This window comes from Petaurus breviceps, unplaced genomic scaffold (assembly GCF_028583685.1).
Source record: "Petaurus breviceps papuanus isolate PSGF00001 unplaced genomic scaffold, PetGlider_PUasm1.0 90638, whole genome shotgun sequence".
In the NCBI taxonomy this organism is placed as follows: Eukaryota; Metazoa; Chordata; class Mammalia; order Diprotodontia; family Petauridae; genus Petaurus; species Petaurus breviceps.
This window is the reverse complement of record NW_027187295.1, coordinates 6,128,105-6,151,250: the sequence shown is the minus strand read 5'-3', so window position 1 is coordinate 6,151,250 and position 23,146 is coordinate 6,128,105. Positions and strand designations below refer to the sequence as shown.

Here is a 23,146-nt window from a genome sequence, read left to right as displayed (position 1 = left end):
TTGGACAGAAAAACACCAGAGGGCTTATTTTCAGTGAAGGGCTTATTTTAATGAACATTGACAGCAATTTTAATAAACAGGTAAATGTGAACAAAAAAATGTACCATTATTCAATAAGCAAATCACTGGGGAAGAACAGGATGATGCACTCACTGCTACAGCTCTGATTGGATGCAGCTCGGAGCACGGCGTGCGTTTCACCGGGGGGGACGGTGCATACAGAGGGTACCGTAATGTAGCGTGTAGCGCAGGGGATCACCACTACAGTAGCAATCTCAATAGGGCTTATTTTGGGGGGAGGGCTTATTTTAGAGGAATCTTACACAGTAAGGGGAGGGCTTATTTTCGGGATAGGTCTTATTATCGGGGAAACACGGTAGCATATCAAATACCAATGTCAATATAACCCTAAATAATTTGTTTCTTAAATCAATTAACATTTTTTTCAGGATAAAGACAAATTGATTTGATATAATAAGTTTGAAACACAGATAAATTTGTATTCTGAATAACCATGTATATAATATATAGTATATATAAATATCTGTGTTTCAATATGTGCACATATGACCATAAATATACATATATGTATACACACATATATATTTATTAATACATACCCATTTTGTGTCTATGCGTGTATATACACTACATCTGGAAGAAAACTTAGAGATAATAATAGAGATATGATTGAAACAGTAATATAGTCAGAAGACCTGGCTTTGGATTTGAATTCAAATTTCTATCCAGTGGCATTCCTTTGCTACGTATTTCCAGTGTGATCTTGAACACATCATTTCTCTTCCCTGGGCTTTAGTATAGTTATGTATAAAATGAGAGTGTTGTAATAGATGAGACCTGTGGGAGCCACTATAAGTCTAAATCTACAGTCCCTTTACAAATGCAGAAATTCAAGCCCAGATGTGCTAATGATTCAGGTTACACAACTACTTTGGTAACAGCTAAAATTGCAAACTAGGTTGTCTGATGCCTTATCTAATGTAGTTCTGCACTTGGCCTATAAATCAGAGAGCATTATCCTGAAAGAGAGGATCATTTCAAGTTCACTAGAATCAGAATTCAGAACCAGATATGTAAAGTTAAATTATATTTTCAACTTTAAAATTTTATCATTTTTCCAACAAACTTCTTATAATTTGAATTTTTCTTGCTATTTTGGGTCTGAACTCAAAACTAGTGATGTTGTGATAAATAAATCCAATGCTTTTATCATCATCATCATTATTTTAGAAAAGCCTGAAATTTGCTTTTTGGAACAAGATTCTGGAATTTGTCGAGGATTACTTCCCAGGTATTTCTATAATAATCAATCAAAACACTGTGAACCTTTCAAGTATGGCGGGTGCCTAGGCAATGCCAACAACTTCGAATCATTGGAAGAATGCAAGAATATCTGTGAGGATGAATGTAAGTGGTTTTATATTTTGCTATACCTTATTTTTAAACATATTGAAGGCATTGAGAGAAATAAAAAACAATTTTCTAAGACTCCTATTTCTGGTCTAGCTAGGCCAGTAAATTTGGTCCTGTAGTTTATCTTGAACAAATTAGACTTTATAAAAAAAAAGTTGAATAGATCCATATTGCTTTTAGGAGAAAATACAAACTCTTCATTCTGGTATTTAAAAATCTCTATAATATGATTCTCATTTACCTTTCCAGGTTAATTTCATATTACTTCATTTCACACACCTTTTATTCCAGTCAAATTGTCTTGATATCTATTTCTTATCTGTAACATCATAAATTCAGCTTCCAAGATCAGGTGGTTCTCCATGTCTCCCTCCTTATCTTTACCTTTTATAAGTCCTGTCTTCCTTCCAAAAACAATGCAGGTATTACTTCCAGTAAAAGGTCTTTCTTTCTTAGTATTATTAATTTATTTTAAACTTACTATTTTATTTAAACTTACTATTTTAAACGCTACAAGAAAAGAAAAGGAAACATTATGAACTTAAATACTAAAGCTTAAATACAAAATAAGAAAAGAAAAAAGCATTGCCATATGCACAGTACAACATAAGAGAGGATTCAAAATATACAGCAATAAATTAACATTTCCAAAAAAGCCTATATAATAAATACTGCACATTGTGTTCTAAGCAGTCCATCTTTTCTTTGCTTCATTGTAAGTTTTCTTGTGTCCTCTGCTGTATACTTTTTACTTTGTTTTTCCCCTTCTTCCCTCCCCCTCTCCCAAGAAAGTTAGTTAGTCATGAATGCACACTCACATGCACATGAATATATACATAAAAGAACACATGTGCACATACATATGTATACATACTTATACACATATGTGTATATACTTATGTACACATACATATACACATTAACATGAATAATGTAAGATCATACTATACTTGTTTGTCCTCTGTTTCTCTGAAGGTGGGTAACTTCATTCATGAGCTCGTCTTTCCATATTATTTAAAGTCCACCAACTCATCATTTCCTACACCATAGCAATATCCCAACCTTATACTGTCTAGTTATTTTAAATAGTCTAAAACAATATTAATTAATATGTCTGATGCATTGTATAGTTTCCCTATTTTTCTCTTTTGATTAAGTCTGTTTTAGCTTTCACTTTGTCTGAGATTATGATTACTACCCCTGTGTTTTCCTAATAAATTCTACTCCTGATCTTTCCTTTATGTTTGTCTGTGTATTTTTTTTTGCTTCCTATGCCTCCTGATCCTCTACTTTACTTCTACCCACTACCTTGACCTCTCATTACTTAACCTATCACCCCTCCAAAGATCCCTCTCTTAACCTCTCCCCCTTATCCTTTCCCTTTTCCTTTTTGTTTCTATCTGAATTTAAAACTTTTTAGCCTTCTAAATATGTTATTCCCTCCTTATCCTATTCCTGCTAATCTAGAGACCCTTCTATATACCACCTTATTCCCTCACACTAATTTCTTGTTTTCTCTTTAACCCAGATCTGATGTGAGTATGGTTCCCTCTAAAATCCCTCCCTTATCCTCTCTCCCTCCCTATCACCTTAGCTTTTTACTTTTTTCTACATTTAGACAGCTGTTATATAGTTCTAGATATCTATGTAGTATTCCCTCTATCGCCCATTCCCAATGATAGTAGGGTTCTATAACTATGAGCCCTTCTCCCTTATCTAATTCCTCTGTATCAATTCTTCCTCTCACATCATATGCATATAAGATAATTACTCTTTTCCTAAATGGTTTTACTTTTTAGAATCACATCATACGCAGGTCTAACCCAGTCTTTCTTTTGAACTACCTAATTACTCATAACAATCTTAGACATACATTTTATATTTCCTCATAAAAAAGTAAATAGTCTATCCATATTGAGTCCCTTGTAATTAGTCTTTCATGGATACCTTATATTTCTCTTGCATCTTGTATGTCAAATTTTCTATTAAGTTCGGGGGGGGGGGGTTGGCAACTAAATCCTGAAAGTCTGGCAATTCATTGGATGTCCTTTTCTCATTCAGGATTATGTTTAATTTTGCTAGGTATATTTTTGGCCACAAACCCAGTTCTGTTGCTCTTCAAAAGATAGTATTCTAAGACCTGTCATTTTTTTAGTGTCATTGCTGCTAGGTCTTGTTGGATTCTAATGATGGTTCCACCATATTAGAATTGTTTTTTTTCTTGGTGCTGTAATATTTTCTCCTTGAGTTGGGGTTTCAAATATTGACTATGATATTCTTATAGGTTTCACTCATACAATCTCTTTCTTGTGGTGATCATTGGATTTCTTTTTATTTCTACTTTCCCCTCTTGTTCTAAAGCATCAAGACAATTTAATTATTTCTTGTTTTATTTTATTAAGATATATATTTTACTTGTAGATTCAGGTAGTCTGGATATTCTTATGTTTTCTCTTCTTAATATGTTCTCCAGATCACTTGTTTTTCTTATGAGATATTTACCATTCTCTTCTATTTTTCAATCTTTTTTTTTCATTTTTCAAATGCTTTATTAACTTCTGATTTACATATCATTTCCACCAGATTTTGAGTTACAAATTTTCTCCCTGTTTTTCCCCTACCCACCACCCCAAAATAGCAGTCCCACAGGATATCCCCTCCTCCAATCTGCTCTCTCCCATATCTTCTCCCATACTCCCTTAGACTTTTCTAGCAGAGCATGGTGGATCTCTATGTCCCAGTGCCTGTATATCTTCATTCCTACGAACATGTAGGATATATATCCTACATGTAAGATAGTATTAATAATAGTATATATGTATATATAATTTTAAACATTTGATTTTAAAACTTTGAATTCCAGATTCATTCCCTTCCTCCCTTGTCCCCCACCCTTACTGGGAAGATAAGCAGTTCAGCATAGATTGTACATGTGTAGCTAATGCAAAACATTAACGTAGTAGATATATTGTAAAAGACTGACTATATTTCCCTCCCTCCTATCCCACCACCCACTTGTTCTATTCTCTACTTTGATCCCTTCCCTTTCAAAAGTGAGTGCTTCCAACTTCCCTCCCCCCCAGCTTGCCCTCCCTTCCATCATCCCCCCTCTCATCCCCTTCCCCCTACTTTCCTGTAGGGTGAGATATCCTATTTAGTGTGTATTTCATTCCCTCTCCAAGCCAAATTCAGCGAGAATAAGGTTGACCCATTCCCATTTGCCTTCCTATTCTTCCCCTCCATTGTAACCCTTTATCCTTGCCTCTTCTTTATGAGACAGTTTACCCCATTCTGTCTCTCTCCATCTCCTCTCATTATATTCCCTTCTCACCTCTTAATTTCCCCTTTTAAGTATCATCCCTTCCTATTAAACTGGTCCTGTGCCCTCTATCTATGTATACTTGTACACAAATAAAAACACATTCACACACGTATTCATATGTCTGTATACCCTCCAACATATACATATATATTCCCTTCAACTATTTTCATACTGAGAAAAGTTTCATCAGTTACAATTATCATTTTTCCATGTAGGAGTATTAATAGTTCAAATCTGATCAGTGGCTTATGATTTCTTTTCCCTGTTTACCTTCTCAAGCTTTCCTTGCATCTTGTATCTGGATGTCAAATTTTCTATTCAACTCTGTTTTTTTTTTTCATTAAGAATGCTTGAAAGTCCTCTATTCTACTGCATGACTATATTATCCCCTGAAACATGATACTCAGTTTTGCTGGGTAGGTGATTCTTAGTTTTAAAACCAGCTCCTCTGTCCTCCAGAATATCCTATTCCAGGCCCTTCAATCCCTCAGTGTAGAAGCTGCCAGATAATGTGTTATCCTGATTGTGTTTCCACAATATTCAAATTGTTTCTTCCTGGCTGCTTGTAATATTTTCTCCTTGATCTGGGAATTCCAGAACCTGGCTATAATATTCCTAGGAGTTTTCTTTTTGGGATCTTTTCCAGGAGGTAATCGGTAGATTTTTCAACCTCTATTTTGCCTTCTGGTTCTAAAACATTAGGGCAATTTTCCTTGAGAATTTTTTGGAGGATGATTTCTAGGTTCTTTCCCTGATCATGGCTTTCAGGTAGTCCAATAATTTTTAAATTATCTCTCCTGGATCTATTTTCCAAGTCAGTGGTTGTTCCCATGAGATATTTCACTTTGCCTTCTATTCTTTCATTTGTTTGGATCAGTTTAACATCATCTTGATTTCTCTTAAAGTCACTAGCTTCCCTTTGCTCCAATCTGAATCTGAGGGAAAGATTCTCCTCATTGAGCTTTTGAGATTCTTTTTCCATCTGGCAAATTCAGTTTTTCAAGGCATTTCTCTCCTCATTGCCTTTTTGAACCTCTTTTGCCAACTGAGTCAGTCTGTTTTTTAAGGTATGATTTTCCTCAGTCAGGCTGTTAACACTCACTTCATGATTTCTTGCATCATTCTCATTTCTCTTCCCAATTTTTCCTCCACTTCTCTTATCTGCTTCTTAAGGTCCTCTATGGCCTGTAACCAACTTGCATTTTCCTTTGAAGCTTTTGGTTCAGGAGTTCTAACTTCACTGTCTTTCTACTGTTCCATGCTTTTCTCCTTTTTGTCCCCAAAATAGGAGTATAATGTTGGAATCTTCTGTCTCCTTTGTTTCCTTTGCCTGGTCATGTCACCCCTCAGTCACTTGACCCCCGGGCTTTTTGCCACAGTAGGACTCTGCCACCAGACGGGGGAGCTTTCGTCCCAAACTCTGTGGTTTTCTCAGCTGCAGAGGTATTAGTTGGGTGCCCTCTCTGAAGTCTCCACACGCTCTTGCAAGCTGGTCACACACCCCAAGACCTCCACCCTAGACTGCAATCCAGATCCAAGTAGGTTAAAGCAAGAGCGATTAACCATCAGATTGGTTGCTTGGTCCCCCTACCCTCTGCAGGCCAGGAGCTGAAGCTGCCAGGTGGCACTGGCTGGGCCAGGTGTCTCAGCTACTAGGTTCCAAAGTCCATACTGCACTGACCTCTAACTTTGTCCTTCGCATCTATGTGTTGATGAATCTGGAAATGGCCACAGCTGCTGCTGATCTGGAGTCCCTCTGGCAGGTGGCTGCTCAGGCCTGCCCCAGGGCTAAAACCTTGGCTCTCCAGTGACTGGACTCGGCTCCCAGAGTGCTGCACTGGCTGCTTGCTGCCGGCCTGCCAGGCTGTCCTCAGCGGGAGGTTAGCTTCTCTGTGTCATTTTTGGGTTCTCCAGCTCCAAAGTTTGTTTAGAGTCCCCTTTTACATGGATTGGGGAAGGTAGAAGCCAGAGCCTGCAGAAGTCCTGCCTCTACTCCGCCATCTTGACTCCGACCCCTGGATTATATTTTTCATTCTTGTATATTTCTTTATTATTATTATCATTTCTTGGTCTCCTAACTTTGCTGGCTTCCCCTTGCCAAATTCTAATTTTTAAGAAGTCATTTTCTTCCTCAAGATTCTGGATCTCCTTTTCCAATTGGGTGACTTTCCTTCCTTGTTATTTTTCTTAGATTGTTCTTCCTTCTTAAAATTTTTTCCTCACTCTCTCTCATTTGATTTTTAAAATCTTTTTAAGTTCTTCTATGAATTCTCTTTGGCTGTGTGACTATTTGACATTACTATTTGGGACAGGAGAGGCTTTCTTTGCTTTAATATCCTCCTCTGAAGGCAAATCCAGTCTTCTTTATTCCTATAGTAACTTTCTATAGTTGAGTTCTTTCTCCTTTGCCTGCTTATTTCTTTTTATTTATAGCAATTTGTTATTGTAATCACCTCTATTCTTGGGGTGTGGGGAATGGTACCTCTGACCTCAGATCCTACTTCAGTACTCCACTCTGACCTGGAACTCAAACCAAGAGCTCTGACTTCCTGTAAATGCTCACAGCCAGCAGTTTCCCCACATCAGTACTTCTGGACTCACCAGGCCGAATTTGAACTCAGGTCTTCCTGACTCCCGGGCTGGTGCTCTATTCACTGTGCCACCTAGCCACCCTGGTCTCACTCCTCCTTGAAATTAATTGAATAAGTTCATATATATTTTATTTTTACTTAACTCTGAATGTATTGTCCACTACACAAATTGTAAACTCTTTGAGTTTATGAGGTACTATATTGTGTCCTTTTATACAATTACCTAGTGCAGTTCCCTTTACAAAATAACTGCTTATTAAATATTTGTTGAATTGTCCCCATGATGTTTGTAGTATCCATTTTCAGGGTACTGATAATTATTGAATCAGATAAAACTACATAAAACCCCGTTAACAAGAAATTTCTAACATAGGGTCATCAATTTAGAGGTAGAAAGAATCCAGAGGATCTACTAGCTAACTCGTCGTAATTTACCCCTGAGGTAACTCAGTCATAGAAAATTTAGGGACATGTCTTAAGATCTGAATAAAGAAGTTTTGAAGTAAAAAAAAAATAAACAAAACCTGAGTGGTTACTTCTCATTAGTGCTATGAATTTCTTATTATATACTTATTCTAATAGGCTGGGATGATGACTAACCTTTCATTCATGTGTGGAATTTTCCTAGTGGATGCAGTACAAGCAGACCATGGTGAAAAAGTAGCTGTTCCAGAAAACAATAACTCCTCAACAACCAAGCCAACCGATGTGCGAAAACTTTTTGGTGAGCATGTAGTGCTGAATTTTTTGCTAGTACCAGATAACATAAAAGTAAAAATATTTCAAAATAAAAGCATAGATGGCTAAGGGAATTGCTTTCGATGACTACATGTCATTATTCATCTCCTCCAAATAACCTACCATATGATGCTTTTAGCTAAAGTAAGGACTTAATATCTGTTGAACCTGTTAATGCAAATAGAATTTTAGATTGAAGCAATTCTTACATTTTCTTGTTGATTGGATTATGAAACTATTTTAAATTGTGTTTTGGTGCTTCCAATCCAATATCTTTCTCCCTAAATAATTCTGTCTTTTTAAAAAAAAATTCACAATAAATTTGGAAGATTCTGATATAGCTCTCCCCTTTAGCATTCTTTGATTGAAAACAAAAAAAATCAAGATGAATCTTTTGGGATATTCTGTTTCTTACCTTTTACTTTGAGACAACATCTTCACTAAATGGATACAAAGAGGAGAGGAAGCCAGTTCCACCCTACAAAGGAATAGAAAACAGGAGAAGAAAAGAAAGAGAGAGGGATTGTCTGTTTCTTGTTTCTCTCTTGGGCTCTGAACTATTCAGACCTATATCAGCTAACTGCCATTCCTTAGTGAAAAGTAATTCATGGTTTAATACTAGAAAACAAAGGATGCATTCCACATAGGTATAAGGTCATTAGCAATAGGTTAGATATATCTCAGTTTAGAATTTTGAATTTACTGCTTTTTCACAAAATATTAAAGCAGATCTTCAAGGCATGCCAGGGAATTCTGCCTTATTAGGCAGTATGTTAATGCTTTCTCTATGGAATTTTGCTATTTTGTTCCTCAGGGAGCAATAATTTACCCAATGAGGATAAATTAGATATCATCCTTCTTGAAATGACTCCAAAAACATGCTTAATCCCTAGAAGTGAATTTAAATACTTTATACGTCACTGGAGCAAAGACAAGGAAGTAGAATTTTTAAGCCTTTTCTTGAGTCACAACAGTATAAAATATTTTAAATAATGAAGCAGCTTTGAATATTATCAGAATATATTGGTAGCTAAATTGTTGAAAATACTTTTTCATTGCCCTAAGTTTTTTTGGATTCTATCATGGGTAAAGTGCTCTGAAGTATCAAAATTAAAAAACAAAATGAAATACATTTTTCTTGCTAGGTAGGTCACATGACAAAAACCACATGAAAAGCCTATTTATTTCTACACAAATGGAGAAATGATACTTTTCCCTGTGGGGTTTATAGGGTTCCTATTTTAATGGGACACGTAAATTATGTCAAATATTGTGCTCTATTCTTCCTTTTGGAATAAGAAACATTTAATCAGCACATCCAGTTAGAAAATAAGAAAGAACATGAGCTATGCTCCCCTAATACCTCCTTCCCATGCCCAACCCTGAAGTTGCTTGCTTAGGAGCTAGACAACAGGATATGCAGGTAGTCTGTGCAACCATGTTTGTTTGTTTTGGGGGGGAAGTGGAGGGTGTATGTGTGTATGTGTTTGGGGGTTCTTTTTTTCAGTACATGATGTGAGAAGGAAACATTCTGAAATCATTTCCCCAAACATAGGTTGATTGCTAAAAAAAAAATACAAAATGGGAAATCTTATAACTAAGGCTGTAGCAGTCCCTTCTTTTCCATATTACAGCATCTAACTTTTTTATGTTTGTGTAGTAATACCATGTCTGTATATGCAAACAAGATTGATTTTTGACCAATATTATAGTAGATAACTATTCACACCATTCAGACCAATCTACTGAAAAGTTACCATGTGTATAAGGCTGTGAGTTCTTATGAAAATCAGTCTTTGCTAATCTTACAATGTCTATGATATAGCTAGGCTTTAGATCAAAATGAGAGGGCACTTTTGCCACTTAAATGTTTTAATTAGCTCTTGAGAATATGCTTATGCAGAGCTTTCATTTAATTTTGAAATTGGGAATAGTATTTTAACAGTATTTTATTATTCCCCACTTATCTGTTTCTCAGCAATACTACTATGATGCTAATCATACAAACCTGATACTTTTAAATACTATCTTGTTCTATCTTGACCATTAAACTCTATTCCCAGCCTCCCCCCATTTTTTTGCTTCCTCCTAAATGCCTCCAAACTTGTTTCCTTTAAATTCCTACTTTCACTGTTCTCATTCATACCTTCATTATTCTCATACTTGATTGCTTTAATAGCATCTTAGCTGACTTCTTTAATTTTAGTTTTTTCCCTTTCCAATACATGCTGAGCACTGCTATATAAATGATCATAAACACTGCTTTCATTTGGCCATTCTTCAGCTCAAAATCCTTCGATGACTCCCTATTTTCTAGTGTGTTGCAAAAAAAAATGTCTTTGCCTGGTTTTCAAGCTGCTCTATAATCTGGAACCACAGTTTTTATTAAACTTTATTTCTATTTTCCAAAAACCACAGGTGATCGAGTCCCTTCACAAACGTATGAACACCATGTTCAATTACTATCTATCTCCATGCTTTCACTCATGCTATTAAAATCAAGTGAAATGTCTTTCTCTGTCTATTCCCAATTCAAATCCTGACCAACCTTTCAACATATAATACCAGGCCTACTTCTTCCATGAAACCTTTCTTCATTGCTGCCACTCTCACTCTCTTTTGTCTGGTCTTTCATAAAATGAATAATTTGAGCACCATTCACTATGGTGTAATCATATAGTATCTTGTTTTTACTTGCTATTCTTTTCATGGTTGCTAATTTTGTCTCCCCAACTAGACTGAGAGCCATTTGAGGCCAGAAACTTCATCTTTTGTTTTTTTTATTACTATATCCTCTGCATTTACAGAATAGACATTCAGCAAATCTTGATTGATTTTGTGATCCACAGTTAAAATAAAGACATCAAATGATGGTTGGAAGAATGCTGATCACTTTTACCAAGTCTTTCTGATGGCCTTCTGCAGTGGCATACAATTATTCTTCTTAGGAATCATGTAAAATAATAGAGTTTGAAGGGACCTAAATGGATAGAAATCCCTCTACTCTATCCAATACAAGACATTTTCTGGAACATCCTTGTGCTGCCTCTTCTTGAACATCTTCATTGAAAGGGAAGTAATTACCTCGTGAGGAACCCAATTAAATTACAGATATTTCTACTCATTAGAACAATTGGGTGGTAGTTTATGCACACACAAAAGTCCATGCTTTCAATACTTTCTTTGTCCTTAATAGACTTAATGTATTTCTAGTATTGTCTCATTAATAAAGTTTGGATATTTGCTAACATATGAATATTTTTAATTCATTTGTGTCCCATAGTAGCCAAGCATATACCCTGAATTAACAAAATTAACAATGATTCTATGAAACTTGATAGAGCTGGGACTGGATATTTATAAAGATGATTTGAATTACTGCAATATATCTATGGTATGAGAAGTATCTGGAATAAGAGGACACACCATCTAGTTTTGACTCTAATACTGATTAGCCACATAACTAAGTACATATTGTTTTATACTTTTAAGCTTTGGTTTATCCATCTTTACAATGAGGATAATGATACCTTCATCTTCTCCTTTAAAGGATTGTTGTAAGCAAAGTCCTTTGTGAGAACAAAAGTACTTTATAATAATAATTACAATAAAAATGAATAACATTCATTTAACTTGGCGCTTTAAGGTTTGCAAAGTACATTATAAATATTTTTTCATTTAATCTTCACAACAATGCTGTGAGAGAGCAGTGATTATTATATCCATTTTGCAAACGAATAACTAGCTAAGCTGAGAAAGATTAAGTAACTTGCCCAGGGCCACAAAGTAAGAATCTGAAGTTTGAATACAGACTTTCCTAGCTATGAGTTTATTGCTCTCCTTATATGCCAAACTGTCTCACTATATAAATACTGGGTGTTTTGTTATTGTTGTTTTTGTTACTAATTAAAAATCAAGTGGAATGTCTCATACAAATAATTTGTAAATAAATTAATTGAGGAAGTGATCTAATTCAGAAATCATTAAAACATAAACTTGAATGAAAATATATGCTGTTTCTAGGTATATATCTATAGTTCTTCTTTCAAAATCTACGTACAAGAGAGCATATTAATGTTCTAGCCTTCACTTACTTCTCAACCCTTTGTAATCTTTGTTTATACCTTATTGCCTAAGTGAAACTACTTTCTCCAAAGTTACCAATGATTTCTTAATTGCCAGATATAATGATCTTTTCTCAATCTACATCCTTCTTTATTTATCCAGTGCATTTGACACTGGTGAGTTACCTTTTCTTCCTGGATACTCTCTCTTCTCTGAGTTTTCATGACATTCCTGTCTCTTGGTTCTTCTCACACCTCTCTGATCTCTCCTTGGTCTCCTTTGCTAGTTTATTATCTGTGATGATTAAAAAAATTCAAGAGACATAATTTTGAATAATTTAATAATTTTATTAATAAAATAGATATATACTATATGTATGTTTATACACAAATAAATGCAAAGTAGATAAATATACAATATGTTGAAATAATAGAGAAATACATATGCACATAATACATAAATGATTATATATGCCATGTAATTTTATAAATAATATATGAACATATTGTATATATATATATACACACACACATACATATACACATGTAGATGTATATAAGTATATGTATTTGTTGTCTTCTTCAATAGAATATTAACTCTCTTAACATAGGAATTATTTCTTTACTTGTACTTGTATCCCCAGTGCCTAACACAGAGCCTGGCACAAAAGAGGTACTTAATAAATGTTTTCTCATTGATTGATCAATTCAAGTGTCCACTGATTACCAGTAGGGATGATTGGCCTATGTCCTTTTATAGTAATATATATATATATATATATACATATATATATATAGGCAATTTATTCTGAGAGAAATTCTTCTGAGTCTGATAACTAGTTCTCAAATATATTTGGAGAAAAATGTGGCTATGTGAATGTGTTTATGTACCAAAACCATCTAATGTTCTTAGCAAGAAAAAATAATTTCAAAAGTCATGAATTTTTCTTCTGTTTGTATTTGTATTTACCTTTGCAATTGTTAACATGTTCAATTTTAATCAATGCTTTTATTCACATAGTATTATTTTTCTTTGTGTGAGCTACCTAATGTAAGCCCATTTCCTTTTTTTTTGCTTTTTTTTTGAGGGCATTTGGGGTTAAGTGACTCACCCAAGGTCACATGGCTAGTTTTTGTGTTAAGTGCCTGAGGCTGAATCCGAACCCAGGTCCTCCTGACTCCAGGCTCGCAGCTCTATTCACTGCGCCACCTAGCCGCCCCTTGTAAGCCCATTTCCTAGGGATCCTAATTGAGAAGCAAAGTGATGAAATGGATAGAAAGGAAATCTAGATGAGTGAAATCAGGAAGACCTGACATTGACACTACTAGCTAAGTGACCCTGAACAATTTATTTAGTCTCAATGTCCAAGCCACCTCTCTGTTTTTCAGAGAAGTTGCCAATTTGTGCTGGTAGAGTAAATTATGCATTGGGAATTCTGTAAACTGATGAAATCATAGGCCTAGACAAAAAAACCCAAACCCCAACCTCAAAATATAATCAATTTTAGAAGATTGTTATTAAATAACTAAACTAGCAGATGAGAGATTATTTGCAAATTGTTTTTCCCTACTGCAAATGTTAGCCATTACTTTTGGCCATCATCACCCTTACTGTCATCATTTATAAAGTTTCTTAAGATCCACTACAAAAGTAGACTTCAGTTTGTTTGTTTGTTTTTTTACCAACAAGACCCAAGAAAGATTGTTTTTGTTTTTTTAAATTCTGTAACAAAAGATAACATTACTATGTGCTTCATTGCCATCCACTGAAGTAGATACAGACATTTGGAATCTTAACTGTGCCTCTATAGGTGAGGCTGTTGTCCTGGAATCAAGGCAGATTGGAAAGCACTCTCACCAACACTCAACTAAGCTGCCCTGCTGAGCATGAAACCCAGGATCATTTCTAGCTGAAAGAAAGTCATTAACTCTCCAAACGGAAACTGCCTTTTGAATTGAATTCTTTTATCACTTTAAAGGAGTCCAGGGAAAATTGTTAATTTTCACCTCTGGATATGGAACATTTTGTAGGTATTCTATGGTATTTATGGACAGTAGAGAAAAAGCTTTTTTCTATCATGTGGAGAAGAAAACATTTATTATGATTTTGAAAAGTTCTGCCTTAAGGTTTGGTTTGGTTTTCCCCTTGTTTTCCTTAGGACCATTGTGTGTTTGAAGATAGTTCCTAAATAATCATATTAATTAGAAATGCTATTCCACAATTCTTTCCATTTTTCAGAATCCTAACAATTTTATCAGTAAGTCTGTTTCATACCATAGGCAAACTTGCTCAGATACCCAGATTCCCTATTCCCCAGTTGGGTTTAAATATTCTCTCCCCAGTGGGAAAGAATTCCTTCATGCCTTCTTTGTGACAGTTTTGCAAAGACTTGAGACTTAGCAAACTGCTTAGAATTTCATCTCCATTCTAGCTAAGTGCTTCAAGGGGTACAGAAATGAGTCCCTCAAAATATCTCCCCATTTTCTGCTGCCTTCCAAGCAAGGATGTGACTTTCTGATTTAGTGTGCTTTGCAAATCATCTAAATATAATGTATCACTGTTATTATTTATCAAATTATAATTAGGATAATATTTCCCAGAATATTAAAATTTAAAAAAAAAATATTCCCAATTAAACTACCTTGCCTTTCACCTCTCTACATCCCTCAACACAGCACATTTTTGTGTGATGATGGAAAAAGCAAGAACATAGCAACATGTTTATTGTATGATGTCTAAATCAAGTCAACTACTTCACTATTTGTCAAATCAAAATTGACTTGATCTAAATTGTTTTTTGTGAAACTAAATATAGTACAATTAAAATTTAATTTTTTAAAAAATTAAAATAATAAGAGTAACAGCATGGAATAGCAGATAGAGAGATAGCTGTGGAGTCAAAATAGCCTGGATTATAAATCCTGCTTTTGATATATACTGGCTCTGGCATTCTGGATAAGTCACTTTACTTCTTGGTGCCCCAAGAAGATCCATGAAATTATAAATTTGTTCTATATTGGTAAAGAGTATCTCCTCATTGGGAGTTCCTTATACCAATGAAATCATAGGATACCATCATTTCCTCCTCTTCTTCCTTCTCCTTCTTCTATACTACTGCTAATACTACTACCATCACCACCACTACTATTACTACTGCAACTATAATTATTAATACTACTTTTATTGCTACTATTATTACAAAGTTGTAGAGTGAACATTAAGGACATAAAAAGTCTTCTACATAATTGAACTGAGTTCTGAATGCTGTTCAATGCTGGAACTATGATCCAGTTGTTTATTTTTGTTAGACCAAAGAAGTTATTTGTTAGCACAATGTTTCCACAAATAGAATTTTCAACTTTTGCTATGTTAAGAGTTGTGAGAAACTAGGAACTATCTTGGACTTTTCTGTCCTTGGTCCCTGGCACTATGCTCTAATTATCAGACACCTTAGCAATGTTGATTGAATTTGTTGAACTTTAGCAACAAAGCTTCTCCAGAAACAAGTTAATGAGCATGATGTCACCTAAAGATGATAAGCCATTTGGCTTTGTATGCTTTCCTGGGGAACAAAGCAATACCAGGTTAGTGTCTTTTTTCTACTAAATGTTAAAATAGACACCAAATTCACATTTATGTGATATTTAATGACCTTTCTGTTTTTTTTCTTTGTAGATACTATAGTGTTGATGTTAAAACGGTAAGTTCATGTGTTCCTCTAGAACCAAGATAATGTCCCAAACATTGAGCAAGAAAAAACAGTTCTTCACAAAAAGAAAAACACATAAAAACAATATTTCATGTCTAAGGAGTTTATTTTTAGGAAGTCTTTGACACTCCCCTATAAATATCATAGGATTATTTAATCTTTAAATTATCTGAAGGAACCTCTTAATGGAATTCTACTAATATAGTCATAATACACAAGTAGGTGAGGGCTAGATGGGGGTTGACGTTGGTACTAATTAGATGATGGCTCTTACAGAATAAAGTGTATCATATAGTTTTGGAAAAGAAGTTATGTGGCTTAGGTGATAGTCTTGCACTTGGAGTCAGGAAGACCTGAAGTCTATTACTACCTTATTAACTATGCTACCCCTCCTCTGTTTACCTCATTTTCTTCATCTCTAGCAAGAGGTTAATAATAGCCCCCACCTACCTCACAGTGTTGTTATGAGAATCAAATGAGATGTCTATAAAGCACTTTGCAAGCTTTAAAGTATCTGCCACACATCTTTAGTCACATTCACATTATGACTACATTAGTGATAACACATAATAGTGCCCAACAGATGGTAAAAGGAAGATTCTATTGGTCTATGCTACTTTGCAGAATTTCCAAAGTGGAAGAAGTTCATTGTGTCTATAGGTGATATTATTTGTTCTCTAGCCAACACTGGCAAGCTGAAATGGCAGACTACCTCTGCCTCTGGCCTCATTGATATCCTGTCTTACTCTTACTCAGAACTAAAAGGAATAGAAGCAGATAGAGCAAGAGAAAACTACTAGCTCCATTTTCACACTTAATTTACCAGCTACCTTAGCATCAGGACCATGTAAATATTATGAAGTAACTATTTATTTTCTGTATCTGTCTCCCCTGATGTTTTTAAACAAAGATTTGCCCATAGTAGGATAGAGATGCCAAGGTCTTAGACTCATAAAAGGCAGAGACCTGGACTTCAAATTGGTCAATGATAAGCAGGTCTTTATCCTAACCAGCCTATTGGATTATTTGCAAAACAAATCTGTAGTGATCCCAGATAGGTTTCAAGGTATGTCCTTCCAATTGAAGGCACTTTGGTTCTGCCTTTCCTTAGTGGAAAAAAGCAGACTCTTTTAAATGTAGGTTCAGATCCTCCCTCTGACATACTAACTGACCTTGGGTAAATTATCTAGCCTGCCCAGGCATTAGTTTTGTTATATTTAAAATAATGGGGTCACCTCTATGGCAAAATGAGGAAACAGAGTCAGAATTAAGGCAAAAGAAGAAATTAGAAGAATTGGGAGATGGGTTTTCAAAGGCTACATAAAGGGAACACAAACTCTGAGAAGCCCCAACGAGCCCTAGGCCCAATAATATACCATGTCATTCTTGCTTTAAGACCAAACCCAGCTAAGTTTATAGTGGTAATTATTTTTATTCCACAGCTGCTCATCACAGAACTCATTAAGGTACGGACAGATTGTGACCCAAATTAGTAGAAGGAATATGTACACTAGTGCAATCATAGATCTTCGAAACATATATTGATCTTATAAATAAGAGGTGACAAAGAACTTAGGGGATAGATGCAGAAGTATGTTTACTTTCTTTTTTTTTTTGCCTTATGAAGTGAACTGAACTTAGGTCCTCCTGATTCCAGGGTCGGCACTTACTATGTTTACTTTCATTAGAAATTTATGCTGCCAAAAAATTGCCATAAATTTTCTTGCAATTCACTCTTACTCTTTCTCAATATGAAGAGATGCAAATGTGAATACACAATCTCAAACTGTTTCTTTTTTGTTTGGTTGTTTTTATTTTTTGAGAGGGAAGGCAAGGCAATTAGGGTTAAGTGACTTGCCCAAGGTCACACAGCTAGTAAGTGTGTCAAGTGTCTGAGGCTGGATTTGAACCCAGGTCCTCCTGACTCCAGTGCCAGTGCTTTATCCACTGTATGACCTAGCTGTCCTTTAAATTGTTTCTTAAACTCAGGAATGCCTTTTAATCTCATATTCTATAGATGTCAAATAGAAATTGAAATTCCTTTTATATTTAAATTGAATGACTTTGGTCTAATGTAATAGTAATTTGCTAATAATTTTCCCTGATTTCTGCCCAGAGAATAATCCCCCCTTTTTATTTAAAATATCCCAGAAGAGCATAGGAGTGCATACTAAATTTGTTTTTATATCAGAACATCTAGCATTTTATATCAATATATTCTTGATTAAAAGGGAATAGGTACAGAAAAGATAGTTGAATAAGTTTCAGCACAATAGTAAAGTAATATACTTGGAGAACACGTGTTCATATATTGTGTGTCTGATATTTATGAGTTATGTGACAGGACAACTTGGCCAAAATTTCTGAACCTTGATTTTCTTGCCTGTGAAATGGTGATAGATGAGATAGCACATATCTCACAGGATTGTTTTGAGGATCAAGTGAATTATACAAGGTATCCCAAAGTCTTGGTATAGTTATAGCTTCAAACTCTACTAAGATTTTTGAACACTGAATGTGACTTATGTTTTACAAAAAAAAAATGTTTTGCATATCTTAAAGCTATATCAGAATTATTTCTATTATTAATTATTAAAAACTCTATAGATTGTTATAAAGGGAAGATTGAGAAACATTTGCAAGTCAGTTTCAGAATTGTCTCATTTTTTTCTTTTCTCTTACAGCCTAATCCCTTGGGGTTTTCTCCCCATCAGGCACCCTCTTGCTTTCTGAACCTCTTTGGCTATTGGACCCTCAAGTTCTAAGTCCAATCATTACTGACAACTTGACAAACCCTCTTCATTTGCATTTGCTATGCTGTAGCTCATCCATGGGAGACCTCTGAAATTTCCCCACCTTCCATCCTGTCTGTGCAGCTTGTTTCCTTCACTTTTGATGGACATTTTAACTTTCTTCAAAGAAAGTACATGTTTCCTCTCAAGGAAAGACTTTTTCAAGAGATTTAACTGCCCTCATTAAACTGAGACTCATTCCCCTGTTCATGGAGTAAGGGTATCTATGTTTTACCCTCTGGCACATTTTCTCTTCTGATTCTGAAGAAGGTCCATAGAAGGACCCAGGATTTCTGATGGCAGCAGCTTTGGCATTGCCTTCTCTTCTGCCCAACATCTAACCATTATCCAGACTCGAGACTTCAGTTCCGTCCTGCTTTATGTGAAAAAACTACCAACAAAGCCAATAATCTTTTCATTATGTCCTGTTTTGAAGAATGGAAAGGCAAACCTCACTCCATATTACCACTTACTGATTTTTGAAATCCTTATGCACAATTCAGAATATTCTTAGACACATTAAAATGTTTGTGGCATTCTGTTAATACAGATTTTAGTCATTATTCTCTGTCTTCCTGTTTTGAACATTAGGAAATCACTTCAGTCTTGCATATCAAACAATTTTTGTGAGTGAGAAAGAACTGGGATAGTGGTCTTTTACTAACTTCTCACATTTTGTTGTACAATCTTTAATAAATCATTTTAGTGGTTCCTTGTAATAATATTGGCTAGTTTTTGGAAGTATAATCATAGTACTATATTTTATAACTTTAATTTCTATTGTATGTTTTTTAAAATGGTAAGCCTTGTTTTAAAACAAAACACTTCCAGTTTGAAGCCTTTATATGGATGTTGAATCAATTTTAATGTGTTAAAATGCAGTTCATCTCTCAATTATAAATAATTCTCTTGAAGTTATTCATAGCCAGTCAATAAGAAAATGTACAAGCAACATGTGATCTTTAAATCAATTTATTGTAATAGGAAAATATGAGCATGATTACATGTTATATCATTCTAACCATTTTGTTTAATATTCTTAGAATTCTATGGCCCTTCTTGGTGTCTGACTCCTGCAGATAGAGGACTTTGCAGGGCCAGTGAGAAAAGATTTTATTTTAATTCTGCTATTGGAAAATGTCGTCCTTTTAACTACAGTGGCTGTGGTGGGAATGAAAACAATTTCACTTCGAAAAAATCATGTCTCAGGACTTGTAAGAAAGGTATGAAAATCCTTCTCTAAAATAAACTGCAAGTATCCAAAGAATTGTGCATATGTTATAAGTAGATTTTAAGTGAGAAAACTGAAAAAGAACTAAACTTTTTATGTTATTACATAGACATAAACTAAATACAAAATATTGAAGCTTTATTTTTTTAAAGCTACTTTTCATTCTATTCCTATTTAAGGAAATATCTGTTATGACTAATTGAAATTATTGTCACATGTAAAACCTGAGTATTTGTGGAAAAACACGGAGCTTACAAATTACAATCAGTTGTTTTAAATGGTTTTCTAATAGTTTCTGGCTTTTAAAAATTCAAGTTCAAATGAATATACCAAAGGTTATTCTTTTTCTTTCTTAAATTTTCACAAAATATGCATTAATTTCTCTCTGGAAATGAAATTAAAAAGTCAGTAGAACTTTCCCTAACCTCTATAGAATGTTATGTTTATTTAATTCAGAATAATGACCATGAAGTCCTTTTCTGTCCATATGTAGACACAAGTGGTAGTCATAACACTTTGAAAATCTAGCTATCTATCTCTTCAAAAATAGTAGAGATTATTTCTATAATTAATCATTAATAATACATAATTGTAAATGATCATTACATAATTCAACATTGACATAGTTTTTTTTAGTCCTTTAACTTAAAGATGATAAGCCTTATATAACCAATACTGTTTATTTTTGTCCTTCATATAGGTTTCAGTAGACAAGCTAAAGGTGGATTAATCAAAACCAAGAGAAAAAGAAAGAAACAGCCAATAAGGATAATATATGAAGAAATCTTTGTTGAAAAGATGTAGCTTCTTTACAAAATAACCTGAAATTCAAGGCAACTCATCACATGAGATTTTGCTTGCAAAATGTAGAATGGATTGCAATTTAGACAAACAAATTGGCTGAAGAAATAATTTCTTGATTAGAGTCTCAAAATTTGTTTTTTTTTATTCATATCTTAGTAAATGACTTGGTGAAATGTATATCGTTTATCTAGGAATAGTATAACCTTATTTTTCATTAATGTGACATAGTTTCTCTTCCCTACCTGATCAGCTAAGTTATTCACAGGCTACTTAACCAATTTTCATGACCTTCTCATTTTACTTTTTATACTCTACTCTTTTTTCATATATATATATATATATATATATATATATATATACATATACACACACATATATATGTATGTATATGTGTGTATACATATATGTGTGTGTGTGTAATACAAATATATATATATATTTACTAATTCACAAATCATTAACAAATTACTGAGTTTCCCAGTACATAAAATTCAAAGTGATCTATGTTTTTGTTAATAATCCATTTATGAAGTAGTTTTTAGCTGTTAGCTCTTCCTTTTAGCCTTTTAATTGGGTTAAGCAACAAGAATTAAGCTTCCTCAAGATCTATATTTTGCTATCAAACACTTCCCTTTATTCTTTGCCCTCAAGAGATTAACCAGTTGTCTTGTACATGTGAACAAAGCTAATGGTAATAGATTTTTACCAAATGTACTTGCACCTGTATATTTTTCAATTTTAGTTCAATTTTTTTTAAAAGGAATCAAGATCCAAAATCATTTGAAGCTGTGTCAGGGCATAGAATTTATCTTAATTTTTTTTCCTCATCCATATATTACTAATCATCTATCATATGCATATCTTACAATAATGTACACATATATTTCATAGATAACACCTACACTGAGATGAAATTATAATGGATACTTCTTTGTATCTTAAGCAGTGTCTAGAACAGTAATTTCCATATAGATATTTTTAATTGATCAAAGTTCTGCTTGCATTTCAGTTGCAAGAGATAATTCATCTGTGTGACTAAGACACAATTCATTCCTTTTTTTTAAAAAAAATCAGCACATAAAATGATTGTTACCCTAGGTTTCTTTGGAACAATTAGAAACATTTCAAGTTTGAACTCAATTGCAGAATTTGAACACACTGCCACTTACTAATGACCATTAATTACTACAATGAAAAAATTAACATAAAACAAATCATTGGCCTACAAAATAGAAAATGCATGTTATCCTTCACTAAATATCCTTCATAATTTCAGAAAATATTTTGTCTTCAGCCATATGAGGTAAGGAAGTAGTGTGGTTCAAAACTCTATCTGTGGAATCAACAAACCTGGGTTTGAATGCTGCCTCTGACACTGACTTTAAGACTAGACAATTTTCCTCCATGAACCTCAGTTTCTTAATGAGGGTGTTGGAATGGAGCCTACTCAAGATCTTTGTCCATGTGTGTTATATATACAAATATATGTACATTGAAGTGAATTGCTATACTCAGATTTATACCACTGTGTTTTACTCTAGTATTTTTTCCAAAATTGTCTAGTTTTTGTTCTGATTCATTTTATATTATCTAAGTAAATTTAACTGTGAATTACTAAAGGTTATAACATTTAAACTAGATAATAATTTCAATGTTCACCATTTACCTCTTTCATTAAATAAAATGTGAGTCTTTTATTTACATGTAAGAACAATATATTAATCTATAAACAGTTTTCCCTGTGAATCTTCTGTTTAGTCCATAATAAAAATAAATAAATAAATATTAAAGTTTTGTGGCTGGTGGGCATCTAGGTGGCACAGTGAATAGAGCACCAGCCCTGGAGTCAGGAGGACCTGAGTTCAAATATGGCCTCAGACACTTAACACAAACACTAGCTGTGTGACCTTGGGCAAGTCACTTAACCCCAACTACCCTCCAAAAAGAAAAAAAAAGTTGCAGCTGAGACACAAACCCTGAAATAAAACAAAAACAAAAAAAAATACTCCCTTATTCAGAATTTTTTCCTTGCTCCCAAAGGAAATCTCTCTTTTATTTCTTTTTGCATGTATTTGTATTCAAATAAAATACTTTCTGATATTTCAAATTCAATTTCATAGTGTTTCATTATAAAGAATAATGATACCCTTCCTCCATTTAGATATAATTAATTATGCTGTAACTCTGAACGTTACTCAGTTTAATGAAATAAAGGAGCATTTACATGAGTCTGGTGCAATGAATATAACTGGGGGTTTAGAGTGTTATTAATTTAATTCTTTTAATTCCCAATATTTGTTCTAGAGAATCAGTTATTCTAAATGCACAGGAATTTGGAATGTATCATAAATCAGAACCTCAAAAATAATACAATGAATAGCACAATGACTCTAAACTATAGTTCCAAATCCTACTTTGCTTGCTTGGAGTGGTGGGTAGTTTAACTTGTATTTCCTTTAG

General features: G+C 34.1%; 1 protein-coding gene across 4 annotated transcripts in view; it reads left to right on the top strand.

Annotated features, from left to right (window-relative positions):
• TFPI (tissue factor pathway inhibitor) overlaps positions 1-22,798 on the top strand; it is a 127,713-nt gene extending 104,915 nt beyond the window's left edge. For 2 of the 4 annotated variants that reach the window (XM_069064520.1, XM_069064519.1), the window contains 4 exons: positions 1,252-1,428; positions 7,976-8,071; positions 19,695-19,874; positions 20,583-22,798. In XM_069064520.1, the coding sequence (XP_068920621.1) occupies positions 1,252-1,428; positions 7,976-8,071; positions 19,695-19,874; positions 20,583-20,686 (557 nt within the window). In that variant the 3' untranslated portion in view covers positions 20,687-22,798. Of the gene's footprint in view, positions 1-1,251; positions 1,429-7,975; positions 8,072-10,934; positions 11,338-19,694; positions 19,875-20,582 lie in introns of those variants that run through there. The other 2 variants (XM_069064522.1, XM_069064521.1) reach the window with 2 other exon arrangements.
• Positions 22,799-23,146: the final 348 nt, after the last annotated feature.